This window comes from Abramis brama (genome assembly GCF_963993115.1).
Source record: "Abramis brama genome assembly, chromosome: 23".
NCBI classification, from domain to species: Eukaryota; Metazoa; Chordata; class Actinopteri; order Cypriniformes; family Leuciscidae; genus Abramis; species Abramis brama.
This window is the reverse complement of record NC_139985.1, coordinates 18585522-18606352: the sequence shown is the minus strand read 5'-3', so window position 1 is coordinate 18606352 and position 20831 is coordinate 18585522. Positions and strand designations below refer to the sequence as shown.

Sequence of the window (20831 nt, the reverse complement as noted above, 5' to 3'; positions counted from 1 at the left end):
TTTGTCTTTCTCAGGTGTGAAAAGCTTACATATTAATGACCTTCCGCATAAAGCTTTCTGACACAAAACACGTCGTAAAAATGTTAAATCAATATTTTGTCTTATCTGAATGAGCAGTCAGGGTGATTTTCACATAGTTTTAGAGCAAATATTCTAGGCTACGTGATACAATTTTCAAAAGTCTTGTGAAGAAATAATCAGTATGGGTTTCATGGCCTTATTTCAGTGAGATTTTTTTTTTGTATTTTCACAAACCACGCATAAATGTCATTATCTCAAAACTACAAACTTTTACATACATGCTGCTGATATATTATTGTAGCAGAGTTTGTGCTGAATACAGTGTAATTAGACTTTAGCCATGAAAATGTCACAAGTAACAGAAATAACCAGAAATGTCAGAGCATGTCAGAACACCTCCAGGGCCCAGAAAACAGCTCAGACCTCAGAGGGTTAAAAGAATAAATGAATCCACACAGATTGTTAGATCAACTCAGTAATTTTAAAAGTTTCTGTGATTTCACAACAAAGCAAGTGACTCTTTTCTTTCTTTCTTTCTTTCTTTCTTTCTTTCTTTCTTTTTTTCTTTCTTTCTTTCTTTTGATACAAGACTTTGGGTCACATTTAGTATCATTGAAGCGGTCTACCACTGCAGCTATGCATTGGCCTCTCACGATAACCACTGTTTAATGTGTGATATATTGTCTAGGGCTCCAGACTAACATTTGAGAGCAGTGGCACTGGTTCCAAGTTCTACAGATGGTGGCACCAGCACCTGATTTGGTAGTGCTGGGACGGATGGTGGGATTGTAAATCATAAAGGCAATTTAATCATGATGGCATGATTAAATTGCCGATGACGTTGAGGTAGAATTTAAGTTAAGTGTCTTGCTGTGAGCGCGGTACTAGCATTAATAAATAGCGGTGTGAGCTTCCACATGAACACTTAGATATGCGCAGCCATGTAAAGTGGCTAACGTTAGGCTTCTTACTTGCATGTTATATGTCATGTTTGGGGTCACACGTCACCTTATTCTGTGGCATTTCCTGTGGAGTTTTTTTTGTTTTGCAACTAACAGACTGATTAATATTTAGTCGACCATGCCTCTTCTCATCAACTAATATTTAGACTACTATTATGGGGCATTAGGTCTACTAGGATCCATGCATTAGGTCTTAAACTGACAGCAGCCTAATATTCTGCTGCTGTCTTTTTTTATTATTTTTTTTCGGTCTTCTTATTGGCACTGTAAATAAATTCTACCTTGCACAAAGTGCTTCTGCGAGTGCGCCATCCTTTTACATCCATACACGGACTCACATTTCTCCCCGAAGCTCTCCGGGCTGGTCACTTCGTTCCAAACCTGTAAGACCTTTGTTAATGTTAAAAAATGCAGTGCTTCAATGTTCTACGTCAGAACTTTTAGCCTTTGTTCAAACCAGAGTCAATGATGGAGAGACTCAAGAAGAAGTGACGTCACCCAACATTGCTTAGAGCACCTTTAACAATGTCTTTACTACTTTTGTGGGCCTTGAAAGGGTAATTATGTTGCAAAGACATTGTTAAAATAGTCTGTGACTTATTTGACTAATCAACTGGTTAACTATGTTAATGTTTTGAAGCACTACACTGCGTTTACAAAATGAACGAACAGGTTTGGAACAACATGAAAGAGAATTTTCATTTTTGGGGGAACTAACCCATTAAACGCAAGATGTTCTGTGCCATTGTTATATGTAGTTGCGATCAAAATGATTAAAACCACCCCCGTAGACCCGTTGTACAAATGTTACCTTTTTTAAAGATAGTTTAAAAAAAATGGCATCCATAAGTTCAGTGGCAAATTAAGTTATAATTTTAATAAATAATGTAATGCTTTTAATTTTATAGGATTTTTTTTTACAGTTCTCATAATTATTCAACCCCTATTCAACACTGCTGTTTCACTTATTTGTATGGGACGGTACAAAATTGTGTTAAAACACAATTAAGCAAATGTAAGTAATCGTAGTCCAGGGGAATAAGGTGCTGTTTCTTTTTTTATGCTATATTACTAGATAGGGTGAACACAAACACTGATCATATTAAGCAAGAATGGGAGAAGGAACTTGCTATAGAATTGTCTAGTGATCCATGGGAGGGTTTTCTTAATAAAATTCATGAATGTTCTATTAATGCTAGACATGCTGTGATCCAATTTAAAGTTGTCCACAGGCTTCATTATTCGAGGACCAAGTTGCATAAGATTTATTCAAACGTATCCTCTACATGTAACAAATGTAAAATCGCAGAGGGTACGTTGTCTCATGCTTTCTGGTCATGTCAGAAAATCTGGCCTTTTGGGCAGCGTATATTTGAATTTCTCTCAGAAGCATATACAATTGATTTGGTACCTGAGCCAAAATTGTGCATCTTTGGAGATACTTCAAGTATAGGAAATAAATATGTATCTCAGGCTGTTTCATTATGCATGATCTTAGCAAAAAAAGCAATTTTACAGAAGTGGAAATCTGAGTCGGTACCCATATTTGAGACTTGGCTTAGAGACTTGAGTAATGTGTTGCCCCTCGAAGAGCTGAGATATAAATTAGTAAATAGACCCAAGACATTTGTAAAAATATGGAACCCAATAAAATCTTTACTTAATCTTAATTCTTAGCTTCATATGGGCTTTATGGTCAAGGAACGTGTGCGCTCTACGTGCTTTGACTAGTCTTAGATAATACGTTTAGCAAGGAACTATAGTGCTTCCGACAATCAGTTGAATAAAATTGGTTACCGTCCTTTCTTTTATGTTTAATTATTTATTTTTGTTCTGGTTAGTGTTAAAGTTACTGGGAACAAGAATCATCTTTAGAGTTTGAATTTAGGTGTCATTTTTAGGTGTCATTATCAGTGGTGTAGTGGTAAAAAAAGAGGTGGGTAAACTATAAATTCTGGTGGACCACGACGTGGTCACCCGGTAAGGTGGGCCACTGCCTATCGGTGTATGTGTATCCTGATGACATCGCTATAGGCTATCATTTGATGGTACTACCAAGGGTATCAATGGTTGTTCCCTCATCATAGGTCACACAATTACTATTCAATTCATACATTAATCTAAGTTCTTGTTAAAGAGACTCAAAAAGGAATAATATGGTTGAAATCTATAAAGTTTACTAAATGACAAAACAGAGAGAACAAAAATATTTAGAGTTCGAGAGGGAGGCTTATATCCAGGGCTTCCAATGCAATGCACTTGCGCATAATGATTAGGGATTTGGGATTATTTTTATAGTTGATTAATCTGTTGAATATTTCCTTGATTAATTGATTAGTTGTTTGGTCTATCAGAAAAATGTGGATCAGTGTTTCCCTGTACAGTGGTGGTCAAAATTGAGGGCACCCCTGATAAATATGATAAAAAATGGCTGTAAAAAATAAATCTGCATTGTTTATCCTTTTGATCTTTCATTAAAAAAAAATCACAAAAATCTAACCTTTCATTGAAGTAAAATAATTGAAAGTGGGGGTAAATCACATTATAAAATAAATGTTTTTCTCCAAAAAACACTGGCCATAATTTTTGGCACCCTGTTATTAAATACATTTGCAACCTCCTTTTGCCAAGATAACAGCTCTGAGTCTTCTCCTATAATGCCTGATGAGTTTGGAGAACATCTGACAAGAGATCAGTGATCATTCCTTCATACAGAATCTCTCCAGATCCTTCAGATTCCCAGATCCATGTTGGTGCTTCTTCTCTTCAGTTTATCCCACTCATCTTATAGGGTTCAGTTTAGGGGACTGGGGCGGTCACGGCAGAAGCTTCATTTTGTGCTCAGTTACCCATTTTTGTGTTGATTTTGATGTTTGTTTTGGACCGTTGTCCTGATGGAAGATCCAACCACGGCCCATTATAAGATTTCTAGCAGAGGCCGTCAGGTTTTGATTTTCTATCTGTTTGTATTTGCTAGAATCCATAATACCATGAATCTGAACAAGATGTCCAGGACCTCCAGCAAATAAATAGGCCCACAACATATAAGATCCAGCAGTGTATTTAACTGTAGGCATGGGGTACTCTTCATCCCTGTTTGCACCAAACCCATCTGGTGGGTTTGCTGCCAAAAAGCCCTTTTTTCATTTCATCTGACCACAGAATCCGGTCCCTTTTGAAGATCCAGTCGTGTCTGACAACTGAATATGCTGGAGTTTGTTCTTGGAAGAGCGAGGAGGATTTTTCTTGAAACCCTCCCAAACAACATGTGGGGATGTAGGGTTTGTTTGATCATTTTTTTTAAGCTTTCTGACCCCAAGACTCAACTAATCTCTGCAATTCTCCATCTTTGATCCTTGAAGAGTCTTTGGCCGCACTCAAACTTTCCTCCTCACCGTGCATTAAGATAATATAGACACACGTCCTCTTCCTGGCAGATTCGTAACATTTTTACTTGATTATAACTTCTTAATTATTGCCCTGATGGTCAAAATGGGTATTTTCAATTATTTAGCTATTTTCTTACAGCCACTTTCTATTTTGTGTAGCTCAATAATCTTTTGCTGCACATCAGAACTAAATTCTTTGGTTTTACTCATTGTGATGGATGATTAAGGGAATTTGGCCTTTGTGATTCCTCATTTAAACTCCTGTGAAACAAGAAGTCATAGCTAGATAATTTCATGTTCCTACTCACCCTGGTGTGCTAAAAAAGGTAAATATTAATGGGAATATACTTCAGAGATATTTTTCTCATAAAAAATTCTAGGGGTGCCAACAATTGTGGTCAGCGTGTTTTGGAGAAAAACATTTATTTCATAATGTGATTTACCCCCCAATTTCAATTCTTTTACCTCAATGAAAGGTTAGATTTTTGCCAATTTTTTGAAGGAAAGATCAAAAGGATAAACAATGCAGATTTATTTTTTACAGACATTTTTTAATCATATTTATCAGGGGTGCCATCAATTTTGACCACCACTGTAGAGGGAAAAGTCTTTAACCTGGTGCAGGCTTGATTCCCTCTTAATCTCTTGTACAGCTGGGTTTTGACATGCTCCCTACATTAAACCAGCTGCCTGTAATGAATAATAAAAAAAATCACTTTTTTTTTTGCATCGTTTTAATGATTTCCTGTTGCGGCTGCGATCAAGTTTCATTCTCGCGCAGCTTGTTTAGTAACTTAACGAGCGTGTGTTTTCTGCTACGTGTGTGCGCCGTTCTCTTTGTTCCGCGCGCGTGTGTGTGTGTCGGCGCGCTGCGCTCCGTGTTCTGCTCTGTAGTTAACGGCCCAAATGCTCGAATCATGTGCCGATCGGCGATCACGCAAAGTCCGCTCAAATAACGTGAAATTTAGAGGTGGATAAACGCAATGTAGAGGTGGATAAACGCACTTTGGAGGTGGGCAAACGCTATTTCCAAATTTTGGCAGGTGCGTAAACGGCGTTTACGTGCGTTTAGCCTCCACTACATCCCTGGTCATTATATATATATGCAAGGTATCTGAGGTTACTGAATGTATGTAATATGTGATGCCATTCAGGTATATTTAAGTATTAATGTGTTGGAGTAGGTAATGTATGCGGGGGGTGTAAATGTAGATTATGCTCACTGATGTATAATTATGTAAGTATATATATTTTATTTAATATATGGGTGTATATATGTACAATTATGTATAAGCATGTATATAGTAGTACTTTGTATTAACAAAGTAATTTTATTCATTAATTTTTGTTTATTTCACTTTTCCTCATGCCTATATGTTCATATATTTACTATAACTGATGTCACATTGTAGGACTTGTACTTATAGAATTTATCTATGTTTGAGGGCTGGGGGGAGGCTTTGTTTTTGACACTTATTGTAGAACATATGCGATTGTTTCAAGGTTTCCCTGTTTATGAAAAGCTAAATAAATAAATAATAAAAAAAAAAACACAGTCCTGATCGACCTTGAGGCGTAAATGACCGGACACCGGTCCTGATCGACCTTGAGGCGTAAATGACCGGACACCCACACGAAACGAGCAGTTTGTGTGAGAAAACGAACAGTATTTATATCGTTGTTACCTCTTGAACACAGCCGCGTCCAAATGATCTGAGGGCGCGGGCGGGTATAGATATATACACTAGACGTCGCCTTGGCTACTGCAGTTCATTGGAACGAAACCGTAGCCAAGCGACATCTAGTGTATATATCTATACCCGCCCGCGCCCTCAGATCATTTGGACGCGGCTGTGTTCAAGAGGTAACAACGATATAAATACTGTTCGTTTTCTCACACAAACTGCTCGTTTCGTGTCTTAGGCCATCAATGTGTACTTACGATGGGGAATTGTTTAATTTGGACGATGGGGAATTGTTTTAATTTGGACTTTGTGCATGCTCTTTGAGACAGTGACCATAGACCTGCATGAAATGACTGACAGACAAGAACGGTTTGACCTAAAAATATCAAAATTGAAACTACTGCGGAAAAAAAGACACCTACATCTTGGATGCCCTTGAGGTAAGCTAAAACATACCAAAATTTTATTTCAAAGTGAACTATCCCTTTAAACTTTTGCGGTATCCGATTATAGATAAACATCAACCGTCTGTTGACATTTCGCCATCAATACGCCTGTATTCCTGTGGGCTGAGGTTAGTCAAAACACGGTTCTAGTGACGTCATTAAAGAAGGAAGTAGAGGGATGTAGTCCAATCGAGCCGTTCGTTGTAGTCAACTTCTGTTAAATAAAATATCTCGCTTGGCATTGAACTTTGAGCTTTATAATTTTACAGATATTATTTATACTCTAACAACAACATTACACACTAACTAAAGTTTGAAACATGGGATCACGAAGAATGGGACCTTTAAAATTGTCACTGTTTGAGGGTGAACAAAAATCTGCTGCTCCTGGCACAGAGGGCGGAGCTACAACAGCTTGTGTCCTTTTACCTCATACAGACATGCACTGAAAATTTAAAAAACTTTTAGCCTTTTATGTTCAAACCGGAGTCAATGAAGGAGAGACTCAAGAAGAAGTGACAACATGTAGAATGCAACAGGACATTTCTGAATGGTTAGTTGATGAATTTAGGTATAGCTTATGTGTAGTTATCTTTTAGTCATTGATTAGCATATTCTGTCATGATGATCTGTTAATCGCATTCCCGGGGATGGGGTTTATGTAAATTTTTGAGTTTGTGATGTCACTAACCCGGGAAGAATGTCTCTACCAGCCGTTTGTTGTAGTTCTTAAAAAGCTATTTCTTTAAAATAAAATATCTCCCTTTGCTATGAACTTTGAGCGTTGTAACTTTGCAGATGTTTATGCTCAAACAGCAACATTACACTAGCCTGGTAATACCAGACTCTGCTACTTCACTTTGCTTCGTAGACAGAGTCTGGAATGGCATAATAGAGAAGTGTTTTCTCTCTTGCTAGGGGGCGCTTGTCTGAAGTTTAAAATCATTGGTTACCTGTAAGCCAATCACATGACGTTTGGTTATGGCGTGTGTTATGCGCATGCTCAGCCGCATCGAACTTCCACTGTAAACACATGTATGATACGAAAACAAAACCATTGAGCGAAATACCGGAGTGAACATGGCTGTGAACGACTTTTGCAGATTATGTGAAGTAAATCTACGCATCCACGGTACAATCAGCATCTACGTCATGGCTCTCAGCCCGCCCTCTGTTCGTTGATTGGCCCGGCCGTCCGAAGGCCGATGGAAAACTGAAAGATAAGCTGCTATCTCAGACTGACTACAGAAAGCGAAATGAAATTGAGCGGAAGTAGGAAGTCTGACGTAGTCAGGCTAACATTACACACTAACTAAATCCTAATCAACTACCCCTTTAAATTTCTATTAATTTTTAGATATCATGATTAACAATCAGATAATATGAATGCAAATATTTAAATTGCACAAGGCAGTTGAAATATCACATTTCTAATTATATAAATGTTTCTTCTTGGTCTGGGTTTACCAGAGGTGTGGACTCGAGTCATGTGACTTGGACTCGAGTCAGACTCGAGTCATGAATTTGATGACTTCAGACTCGACTCGACAAAATGTACAAAGACTTGCAACTCGACTTGGACTTTAACATCAATGACTCGTGACTTCACTTGGACTTGCGCCTTTTGACTCGAGAAGACTTGCTACTTCCCATGAAAACTGGGTGAAAAAATGTCCACACGGCCGTGCCGCTCTGTTTATCTGCATCTGTGAAAAAATGTGCACCACCTGTATGCATACAGAGAGCGCGCGCGCTGCCTGCACGACATCCAATCACTGTAGTCCCACGTTGTTTTGATTCGACAGCATCTAACGCCCGTTTCACACATACTCCGTTTGCAGTGCGTATGCGCCAGCGGTGCGTATTTTTTTCCGTACCCATGTTAACAGGTTAGAGCTTTCACACTGCACGCGGTTGCAGTCCGTCGATCCGTTCCAGGTGCGGTGCGTATCCAGCAGTGCCGCGATCGTTTCCGCGATCTCTGCTGTGCTGCACGCGCTGAATTAAAGCGACAGCGCATGTTTCGTGGTCAAAATGAACACAGATTGACCTAAAAATGTAGTAATTTCACCATAAATGCGATTAATTAAATAAAATGTAGTAATCTCACCATAAATGTATTTAATTAAATACTATTTTCACTTTAAGACCAGGGCAAAGCAAGGAAAACTACAATTTACCCCAACAAGGCGACATAATGAACGACACTCGTCTCATTCGTGGAGGTGGAAAAACATGTTCCTTGTGACATGCGAGATTTATTGTATTAATTTAAATAGGCTATAAAAGAAAAGGCATGAGAGTCGGCTGTTTTTTTATATAAGTAGCCTACATGGTTAAATATTTGACCACTTGCTTTAGGAACTTAAGTAGAAGTAATGCATTGAATAATAGGCCTACGTTGTTTAAATTGTGTTTAAACGTGCATACGTCTATTAAAGAGTGTATATGTGTACAAAGAGAATCGCAATGCTGAGACGTTAAGACCGGGGTAAATCAAGGGAAAATACATATTTCAACAAGGCAACATAATGAACACTCGTCTCATTCGTGGAAGTGGAAAAACAAGTTCTTTGTGACATGCGAGATTTATTGTATAAAGATTTAAATTATGCAAAAGAAAGAGTATGAGTCTGCTGTTTTTGTCAATTTTAAGTTTTAATTTAAAATGTAGGCTATGCGATTTTAATATAAGTAAATGGTTAAATATTTTACCACTTGCTTGAGCAACCTAATATATAATTATATAAGAGTAATGCATTAAATAATACGTTGTTTAAATTGTATTTAACGTGAACACGTCTATTAAAGAGTGTACGTGTGTACAAAGAGAATCGCAATGCTGACAAAAAAATTTTTTTAAATAAAAGTTGCTAATAACTTCTGGATTTGAAATACAAATAGTGAGTATGTATTTGTGGTACAGCCGCAGATCACGCACTGCAAACGCAGCATATGTGAAAGCACTATTGCGCGTGCTGGTCTTGCACCGCATACGCACTGCACACGGAGTATGTGTGAAACGGCGTAAGCAGGCACATTGCAAGACAACCAATGAAGCGCAACAAGCAACAACGCGCCAGTTGTCAAAATGATACCGAAGGTAGTTTCGTTTGTCTATAAAAATTACGAGGTAGTCGACAAAAAACGAGTTGCAATTTGAAGTTGCCTGAAGTTGCACAAAGAAAGGTAAGTTTTGAACGAATGCTATAAGCACCTTATCGGATGTACCGTAAAACTTCAAATAATAGCCAAGTCCCCAATAGACGCCTGTCTCTTTTAAACTGTCTTTTTAATCTCTCTCTCTCTCTCTCTCTCGGAGGCATTCCAATTATATTATCAGGTTGGTCCAGTTTTTCAGAAGTGATCATTTTGAGGAGTGAGGATTTTATTGATGACATGTTTAAAAAGGTCTATTTGAAAGTTAAACTATTTTGCAATATGAGGTCAATACAATACAGGACTGAAGCTGCATGCTGTGCATTGTTCTTGTGCAATATGCTGTTGAAATACAAGCATTTTTTGTGAAAATTAAATTTTCTGTTTTTTAGCTGTATTTGATTAATGTCATTGTATAAAAAGAGGTTTAAATAAATACAAATCTTACAGACATACATGATTTGTATAAATTTTATTTCTGTGGTAAGAGGACTTGAAATGACTCGAAACTAAAATGGTAGGACTTTGGACTCGACTTGAGACTTGTTGGCTTTGACTTTTGACTCGACTCGGGACTTGCCTCATCTTTGACTCAACTTGACTCGGGACTCGAGGACAAAGACTTGAGACTTACTTGTGACTTGCATAACAATGACTTTGTCCCACCTCTGGGGTTTACCAATATTAATGAATCGATTTTAACCAATATTGATTTTTAAATCCCAAGATCTTTTAGCCTGTGCTATTTTCTGTTGACTTGTGAATAAAACTTCTCTAACCATTATTTGTAGTGCACCTCTCATCCAATTATTCCAATAATTGCAATAAGCTTTGTCTTGTTATTTTTAAGGAACGTAACTCTCAGCATTCAAATTTGAAATGTCGTTTTGACGCTCTTTAATGTGGCCTGACAGATTGCTGTAGCCACCTCAGTTCAGGCCACATCACACAAACCAATCATCTGTTCCACTTTACTACTAATTGCAGCACAAAATAAATATGTATGAACATCAGAAGGTACATTACAATATTACTTACTGAAATATATTGTCTCATGTAATATCTAAATCACAGTTTTAACAGTAGAAATACATTAATAAAATGGCTTGCAAGCAGGAAATTATTTAATGTCCATATATCGTTAGTTACAAGAATCGTATCTATATACATTATATATAATTTTTTTCTTAATGAAGTCTTCATTATTCAACATGTTTTTATGACAGATACAGCTTCATCGCTTACATTTAAGCATAACTATTGAAGTAGAAGCAATTGTCATTAAATATAAAAACGGCTTTATGTGCTCAGTTTTTGAGTGTTAATTATTATACCTAAATCTAAAGATGAGTTTGATTTGTAGGTCTGAGCCAGCAGGGAATGTGTCAAAGATCCTGAAGCAGAATCGCTGTCTGCAAGATGAAAACAGCAAGCTAACTCGAGAGCTGAGTGAGGCAGTGGGACAAAGGATCATCATGGTGAGGATCATAATTTAGCTGAATAGTTCAGAGAATGTTAGTTTTATTCATGCAGCACAGCAACAAATTGCGGTGTGATAAAATTACAGTGGCTGTCACTGTTTTTGTGACCGGTTGCATCTTAACAGAACTTAATGTTTCATGCTGAGAACGACCAATGTCCTGCACAGTTTACTTGTAAAATAAAAAAAGGGGAAATGACTAAATAGATTAATGACATGCAAAACATTTATGGCCAGCACATTTTCTCAGTGTACCTACCACTGGCATGTTGATCCAAGAAGCTTTGCCAAATTTTGCCTAACTTTACTGTTAGCCATTCATCTTCAAATTTTTGTGCATTAATTTAATAATTTAAGTGTTCTTTCAGACGGAGCAGACAAATGAGAAACTGCAAAGCAAGCTTGAGTTGAGGCAGCACTCAGCGTAAGTATCAATGGCTTGCTGATCTGTGAACCAATGAGGTTAAAAAATTTCAGTAATTTGAATGTCTCTAATTTCAGGTGTAAGGTGGACCTTAAGAAAATGGTTGAGACACTGGAAGACCAGGAACTGAAGAATATGGAGATGATCCAGAACCTTAACCAGCTCATCTTAGATCTGCAGGTATTGACCGAATTTGACCGTTGTGGTGGGAACTTTTAGTGAAGAAATTTGTTTTGTTTTCTTTAAAAGAGTGGAAATCTCTCTCGCTATGTTTCTCTGCAGCGGCTTATCAGACATTCTTGGGTGGTCTTTAATATGCATTATATAATTTGCTACCCAAGTAAATTATGTGTGGGGAAACACCGATATATGCCATCCTAAAAGTGGCACGTGGCTCAGTGCTAAGCATCTCCCGATCGGTCCAGTGGTACAGATTTTTACTTGGCTTGCAAAAGTTTTACTGGCCCCAGCACACTCTCATGATTGTGCATGATTACCAGATTGACCAGATGAAGTAAAACACTGGCCAGCAAATCTATCCTAAAAAAAGTTTAAAATTTTGACATCTGGCAACCCTGCGCAGGAAAGAGTGGAGGCTTGTTACCAATTTTAAGATAATGCAAATGATGAATAGGCCTAAATAAAATTTAAAAAGCAGAAATCGTTATCATGATTGAAATACAATTAATAGTATACGATTAATATTTTCTTATATATACAAAAGCAACCAGATCTGTCTATTTCTTTATATTTTAAAAATCTTTAGACAAAACTAGAATGTAGTTTATCTTTTGAACCATGTTTTATTGAACTTAAATATACGAGCTTGATAAAAACGATCATTCTAGAAGAAAATTCGTGAATGAGGCGAATTGAGCGTCTGGCGCGCGAGTGATTTGAGGGTGAGAGAGAGAGAGAATTCTGATTAGTCCAGAGGATATATCGCATTTAGGCTAAAAATAGGTTCGGCGCTTATCGCGATTTGGAAAGAAACTGCATCTTGCAGTACATTTTAAACAAGGAAATATAGCAATTGGGTATGATCAGAGAATGTCTAATATGGCGAGAAGTTTCACTCTCACTACACTTCCTCAGATCTTCAAAAGTCTTTCAAAATGTCAATGACGTCAAAATGCTGACGTCATTAGCAGAATGCTAGCGTGTTATGGGCAACAACAACTCAACCTGTAAGAAATCAAAACGACATAAGTACTCGTTCATTCAACTTTCGACCTTTGTAAAGTTGTTGTCATTAAAACGCTCTTGTATGTAGGACTAATTTCCAGGGTTCTCAAGTCTCAGGCATTGGCCGTGAGACACACGCAATTCAACCAGTTCACAAAAAGGCAATGCCAACCAAGTTGTCCTGCAAGCTTTATATATAACGTTGTATACGACGCGCAGGCACACAAAGTGAAGTTTCCTGCCGCCAGCACGTATCTCGGCCAGATTGAGTTCGTTACTAGGCAACATAGATGCACGAACACACAGAAGTTGACGGTATATTCTCGGCCACCGTACGTTCGTTACTAGGTAACCAACAACATTGCGCGAACACACGCCGTGATGGAGAAGGTAAGTTGGAAGAAAGCTAGTCTAACATTTTTAGGCTAGAACATTTAGCCCATCGTATACATTATTATTGATGCAGTCAAAAACTCTACAACTAGAAAAAAAGAGCTATAGAGAGTATTTTGCTAAATATGTGTGCTATATTACATATTTATTATATTTTTACTTGTAAAATTGTTATTATAATAAAAAATGCATTATATTTAATTTGTTATTTTTAACCTTAAATAATACTGCCAGCTGATAGTATGTTTACAGCATTAGGTGAGTCTTGTGACGCTTATCTTGTGTAGCCTACCTAATATTTATCCAAATGAGTCAATATTAAATCAAATCACACTAATTGAATTGAATTATAAAAAAAGTTAATAATAAAAAAGCCTAGCTTACCAGAAATTGTACCATGTTGTAACATGTTGTCAATAAACCTAATAAAATTCAGTTTAGTTACTAAAATGTTTTGACAATCACAATACACTTATTGTTATGCAGTATTTTTTTTACATCCCCCTAGCAATATAAACAATTTGTTATATTTTTGTGATTTTTGTATATTTGTAATTTTAAAATATAACATTAACGAGTATATTTGATGTGATGAATTGCTCTGTCATTTATCAGATTTACCAATTGTTATAATTTCAATTTGTGCTGGTTAATTATGAACAATGGGTAAAATTGGGGGGTGGGGACGGGTGGGGGCGGGGCTCCATTAGGGCTCTTCCCCTAACCGCATGTGATCTCACTCCAAGCTTTTGATAAAACTTGAGAACCCTGAATTTCTTACGCATGTAATACCATGCCTCCATTGCTAATTCCAAAACGTCATTTTAGAGTTAGTAACGGAGGTTTGACTAGCAGACTAATGCTGGGCACACACGACTAGCTGACACATTCTCTGACTTTTCATCGACTGCAGCAGATTTTAAACACCGACTTTGAACACAGACTGAACGCGCTGAACACGCGTTTGGACATGATCAGTCATAAGTATCAAATTACATTCATAACCGGCCTTAAAGTGTGTCCCCGGCTTATTGCAGTTATTAGAGAGAGATGAGATGTTGCAATAATGAGACAGAAAAGCATGTGCGTCAATATTATTATTAATTTATTAAACCAATTCGTTATAATTAATTTGTTCATTCTTTTTTTCTATTACTGACAGATGACAGTAGACTAGCCAAATAAATGAAACACAAAACCATTTTAACAAGTAGGCCTATCAATAATGATTTATTTGTCATATATTATCTGCAATAAAAATCTGTGCTGCAGGACTATCCATTTATTTAGCCTATATTCAGTTTAATTTTCTATTGATTATAGATAGCCTAGGACTATAAACTTTATTTATGAAAATTAAACTGCATGTTTCCATTGATTGTGAAGCTAGTGTAACCGCTTTTCTAGGGCACAGGAATTTCACTCCTCCGTGGGCTTGAGCCAATTGGAACGCGAAATTCCAGGCGGGAGAAAAGTTCTTTGTCTCACTATGAGTTTGATTTGCATGTTTTATGGCAGTCTGAGGATCATGCCATTTCTACGTTAAACAATTATAACTGCAGTAAAATGCATTTTATCATAATTTGGTATCCATATCTTTCCTACGGGTATATGGAGGTTCAATTCAAGACCAAATTTGGTATGTTTAAAAGCTACGGCCTAGAAGTACCTTCTTACTCTGTGAGATAAGTATTAAAAGTTTGATTAACAAACTGGGAATAAGACTAACCTAAAATGTGATGTGCATTTACAGGTGGGAATGAAAATTGGACTTTTAAAAAGACCACACGACATATACCTATGAATTCGCAACAGTGTGCACCTCTGAAACATTATTCCTTTAAGGTTTACAAGAATACAAAAACATATCACAGAGAAGAACAATCGTGGAAAAGAGAAATTACATTCGGGTTTGCATATTTCTTCAGTGGTTATACATATAAAATATCTAGGATGAACACTTTAATTCTGCTCCTCTGCCAGAATCTCAGTGAGATTCCTGGGTTGTCGACATTCCGTTAGGACCATAAAATTTTATGGTCTGGGGGGAGTTAGGGTACAAATATAGTGTATCATTCTTAAAATACCCACTTAGAATTCAAAACTACACACTAGGGAATCACACTATAGAATAACACAAAACTAATCACATGCATAATGGAATTGTATATCAAAAAGAATATCTCTAAGTTCTAAGTTAAATTCAAAGGATGTTTGTGTGTGTGTGGGGGTGTGATGTCACGTAGCAGGAGAAGGTTTTGTTATCTCTCTGTGGTCCAGAGAGGGGGAAGGGGGTTTGGAATGCAGAACTTTGCAGAGTTAACGAAAGATGTTGACTGTTTATCCTCCAAGGTACAATAAAGTGTCACGAAAGTCCATTTGCTTCAGTCTTTCTGGAGCCTGGCGTATGATTTGCAATCTTTGAAGTCAGGAGGTTACAAGCTTCGGTAAGCTTAGCAAAGAACATTTTGGACAGGAATGTGCTTAGAAAAACACAGAGTCCGAATTGGTTAATTCAGAATCAAACGAACGAATGATTCAAATAGCCCAGTCGCTACAGTCCCCCTTTCCGTAGGATGAAGTCCCTGCGTGTGGACATCATCGGACGGCAATCATCACGACGGGCAGATGACGGGTGAATCACTATGGTCGTGTAGCAGGTGGATCATGATGGTTGTGTAGCAGGTGGCTCATGATGGGGGAAGGCAGGTGGTTCTTGGAGCTGAGGATTCAGCTCGATGAGGTTCGGCGTGGTCTCTGACTTGGCACCCCCTTTCCGGGGATTCCGTCTGAAACCTTTGGACACAGCTTTCGTGAGCTTGGCTGTATCGCATCTCGTTGAGTCTTCTGGACAGGATGGAGGCCAACCTAGTGTTAGGGTGTGGCTGATTAACTGCAGAGGTGCACAGCCCAATGTAGGCGGCGGTCCCGGCTTGGACCGCAGATGAAGTGTTCAGAACAGGTCGTCGAGACAGTGCTCGGAGGGCTGTATTGACAGGAGCAGGGTCAGTGAGTTGGGACCCCCTTTTCTCAATCCAGAGTTCCAGTCCTGAATTCAAGGTGAAGTCGAAGTTCTTGGAGGATGGGAGTTTCAGTGCTGTCTGGTACTCTTTGCTGGGAAGCTGGTACCATGTCAGGCCATCAAGGTGTAGGATGACACCTTTCAGTACTTGAAGTCTCATTTTCTGGTTGAGCATGTTGACACGGCTGGTTGTGTCATGCTGGTCGTGAGTGACAGTGGCGGTGTGTACAGGTGTGTTAGCACGCCACCTTTCACCTGCAATCTCCGCTTGTGTGTTAGTGACTTTGCTGACCAGGGGGTGCAACCCGTAGATTTCTTCAGCGTTGTCTCTGAGCAAGGGTTTGCTAAGGCAGAGATAATGAATGTCTTTGGTCATAGTACACAGGTGCAGGTTTGGAGCTGAGTACCGTTGTGTGTCGCTGTCGTGGTAGGCCACCACGTCTGGAGGGCTTATCTTGATGTGGGTGTTGTTTTTCCAAAACCTGACCTTGACAATGTCTGTAAGTCTGTAGACTTGGCTTGACTCGATGATAGGCAGATTTAGGAGAAAACCCACTTCTCTCTGCTCGGGATCGACGCAGAGTGAGATGGCGCTACCCAGAGAGTAGGCCAGGTGTATTTGTAGGAGGTCAGCTGGCGTGTTGATGGCGGAAGCCAGCACAGTTAGCATCAGGCTTAGTATCAGGTACGGTGGGATTACACCTGTGGCTAGGCTGTCATTGGAGGAGCTAACCTCCCACAGCATGTCTGTCGTTAGTGCTGTAACCAGCTGAGTCTGGACAAAGTCACTCTGTAAGACAGTAAACAGCGGCTTCATGGAGTTTGCGGTCTGGTTCGCTGCATTTACACTGGACGTACCAATGTTAAACAGAGTTCTGGTGGCAGCTACGACTCGGAGCAACACTCCCAGGAGCCGTCTGGAGTGGTGGTTGGTGCTTAGGAGTCCCGATTGTGCGACAGTCGCTTTCTCAAGTTGGTTGAACATGTGTTCGACCTTGGCCTCGGCATGAAAGAGGGAGTCCTCTGTCCGTCGGGCACTTGTCCCGATGTATTGGGCTACGGAGCTGGGGTAGTGTGCTCTGTAGACCGGGCAGGCCTGGATGAGTCGAACATGCACTTGCTGGGGGTAGGTCTTGCCGTCTGTGATCTGGAGTCTCAGTTGTTCTCTCGGTGGCAGCTGTCCTCTGGTTGACTGACAGTACAGCATGGCGAACCACAGCAGCAACCTGGTACAAACAACAGGGAGAGAGAGAGAGAAAGGGGAGGAAGAAGCCAGCAAGGGTTGTCTTTGATTGGACAGGGCAGTCTTTTTACTTTGTGGGCGGCGACTGGGTTTAGTTCGCCTTGGCCCATGTTTTGCCACATCTTGCTGTCGGCTTGTCGCTTGCTTCAGTGTCTCGTCAGTGTCTCTGGTGCTGCGGTGTGCAGCACATGATGCGTTATAGACGAACATTAGCAGTTTATCCCCCTTTGTGCGCCGTGGCATTACATGCCTTGGCATAGTGATGTCAATCGGTGCACAACTCATAATGTTGTTCTGTACGCGCAGCATGTGCGTTGTGTCATGCACTGGTCTGAGGCACTGGTTGTCAGTGAGGTCAGACGGCGTGTGAGGGTGGATAAGGAAAGTCTTTATGTAGGTGACAGAAGCCCGCATGTCCATTATGGTTGTTTTGTCAAATAGCGGAGCCAGCGTAAGCGGCTGTGAGGTAGGTAGTTGAGCTCGTAAAGGTCTTATGCTGTGTGTAATCTTCACTTTCTTTAGGGTGGGTGGGTGGGTTGAAAGTGACCACAGCTTGTTGTTTAGTGCGCCAGGCTTGGCGATGGCTTGAGTGAGGTCATGTCGCTGCAGGTGAGTCATGACCTTGAAGCAGCAGGTGTCAAAGTCTTTGGTGGGCTGTAAGGTGCAGGGTAGCACAGTTGAACCTTGACTTGGTGCTGAGTCTGTGTCTACATGGCTGGCTGTGAGAGTTCCAGTGAACTCTGTGACCTGAAAGTCTGGCTCTGCGGAAGTTCCCGTGACCTTTGTGACCTGACCGTCTGGCTGTGACTGGAGGGAGTGAAGTTCTCGTACTTGAGCCCAGATCTTGAGCTGTTTCAAGTCCAGTAACGGTTCAAAGAGATCTAGAAGGTCTCTGCCGATGAGGAACGGAAAAGTGTCCATTTTTGAGATGAACACTGGATGGACTAGACTTAAAGGACCAATTGTCAGGTGAATGTGAGCTACCTGTTCGAGCCGGATGTCATGTTGACAGTATGACTGTACGTTCAGTTCACAAGTTTGAGGTGTTAGAGTTCGGTCTTGTCTCTTAGCTTCAAATTGGAGTCTTTTGAGAAGTTGATTTGAGATCACTGTAATGTCTGATCCTGTGTCTATCAGGGCTTCCATGCTCACTTCCTTTTCCAACGTGATGTTCAGGTAGAGTTTTTGGGCCACCCCCTTTTCAATGAGGTTGCCCAGGAACATTGGCATCGGGGCAGGTGTAACGGTCGTTGGGTGGTTAGGACCGGTCTCGTGTAGCTTGCTGTGGAGGCAGTTAGCCGAAACAGCATTTCCTGGTACCTTGTGATTGTGGTACCTGGTTTGAGGAAGTGTGCTGTTTCGTTCATGGTGTACAGCTGTCAGCTGTGGAGCTTGGGTGATGCTGTCACCTTGTGATGTGACAGTTAGCTCTGTGGGCTGTGGATGATGAGCAGTGTTCGAGGTGCTTGGCTCAGTCAGATGGCGGTCAGACGGTTTGGTTTCAGTTCTTATGCTTAGGCATAAGATGTCTGGCTCGTCCTTCTTGTCTTTCTTGCGACGTGTCTGGTGAAGAAGCTCTTTCAGCACCCTTAGGATCTCTGCTGTCTCAGACGTGGCTGCACTGTGGTTATCTGATGTGAGCTCAGGCTTGAGCTTACCAGTGTCGTGTCGAGAGTGGTTCCACTCTCTGTCGGGGCTTGTTGTCCTGGACGGTGGAGATCGGTTCTTCTTGGGTCGCCGGCCGGCTTCCCAGAATCTTTCAGAGCGCTCGCTCTGGTGCTTTGGACGAGCACCACCGCGATTGTGTTGCCCTCTGCTGGTTTGGAACGGTCGTGACTCTCTGTAAAAATGTCTGTGACTGGTGTTGTGGGGCACCCTCTAAAATCAGTTCTGAACAGTGCTCAGAGACAGAATAGATTGTGGGGTTTTTCACAGTCTTTTCAGAAATAGTCTTTTGCTTGGTGTAAGCTTTATGGGCTAAGTCACGCAGCTGTTGTGTAGACATGCTACGTGGGCACGCGGCCACGCCCAAATGGTAACTTAAAGTAGGATGTAGGTTTCTGAGGAACAGAGTTTTAAAGTTGATGTCCTGTTCCATCCCGGGCTCATTCCGGGCTCCGAAAAAGGCTTGTCGGAGTCGGTTGTAGTAGATCTGGGGGTGTTCACGCCGACCTTGCTTGAGGTCTACAGCAGCGATGAAGCCTTGATCGGAGTCTGGATCAGAGAATTCACGGATCAAAGCTTGCCGTAATTGTTGGAAGTCCGTTTTGACGGTCTGAGGTTGACGGTCTAGGAAGCTACGAACATCACTGCTAGCCATTATTCTTAACAGATACAAATTGTCCCAAGCTGTCACGTTAGCGACAGTTTGCATGTGAAAGTCAATGTCTCTTAAATAGGAGTGAATGTCATGATCTTCTGCAGAATCTGGGTTGAACATAGGAATGTTTCGGGCTAGCTTGTCAAGTTCTCGGGGGGCCGTGCCGTGGTAAGTGGCATGGGTTTTCTGGAAGGGTCCTCCCCCTTTCGCTGCTGACAGGTGTTCTTGAAAGCTGGCTGGTGATATCTTGAGCCGTGGGCTTACATCTCCCTTTTCAGCTCTGGTTTCTTGGCTGAAAGGGATGGGGTGGCTGGCCGGGAGAAACTCTGTGATGTGTGTTTCTCCGTTCCAGCCACTCTGCAGTCTGAAAGAATTTCTCAGTTCTGCATGAACAGTGTCAAGTTCATCTTGGAGCTCGTCTCTCTGCAGAGTAAGCTTGCGGATTATAGCTCGGGCCGCTTGCAAGTGTTTTTCGCAAGCCCTGGCTTTTGCGTCTGTTTCTTTTAGTTCAGTCTTTGCTCTCTCTAGGAGAGCGTCACTTTGTTGGAGTTTTTCGTCGAGTTCTTTTCGGGCTTCTCTCTCCAACTGTTCTCTTTGGTCTGTGTCGAGGCGCAGATCTTGCAGGGCATTTCGAAGTCTTTCTACTTCTTTCTGTAGCTCTGGATCTGTGGCGTCCTCTTTCTCGCGCTGGTACTGGGTTTCGAGGAGGAGCTGATCAAGGCGACTTTGGGTTCGGGCCTGGTCCTTCCGGGCCTCCTCCGCTTGAAGCTTAAGCGTTGCGGCTTGCTGCTCCAGGTCGATGTTGCTCCGTTCGCTGAGCCGTGCCTGGGTGACGAGGAGGTGAGCTAGGGTCCCGGTGATCCTGGCGAGTTCTTTGTGGGTGTAACTCTGGCTAGGATCCTGTGCCATCAGCTGGTCCAGCTCAGTATCCAGCTGTGTTTGGTTCAGATGCTGCAGGTCACTGGCGTCCTTGGCTAAGTGCTCCCGACAGACCGCGGGACTGGATGCACGGGACATATTGGCTTCGCTGTAGGCGAGAGAAACACAGCACACACACAAAGAGACCAATGCAAGTTCGTTCTAAGGTTAATGAGCTATACTC

At 40.8% G+C, this 20831-nt stretch overlaps 2 protein-coding genes across 2 annotated transcripts in view; one reads left to right on the top strand and one right to left on the bottom strand.

Moving 5' to 3' along the window:
• The window catches only part of LOC311074271 (histone-binding protein RBBP7-like), a 268186-nt gene that overhangs the window by 177813 nt on the left and 69542 nt on the right, over window positions 1-20831 (bottom strand). The window lies entirely within an intron of this gene.
• The window catches only part of LOC311074269 (chromosome-associated kinesin KIF4A-like), a 150407-nt gene that overhangs the window by 66595 nt on the left and 62981 nt on the right, over window positions 1-20831 (top strand). The window contains exons 9-11 of the mRNA XM_084100744.1: window positions 11026-11140; window positions 11511-11566; window positions 11644-11746. Coding sequence (XP_083956870.1) covers window positions 11026-11140; window positions 11511-11566; window positions 11644-11746 — 274 coding nt within the window. The remainder of the gene's footprint in view (window positions 1-11025; window positions 11141-11510; window positions 11567-11643; window positions 11747-20831) is intronic.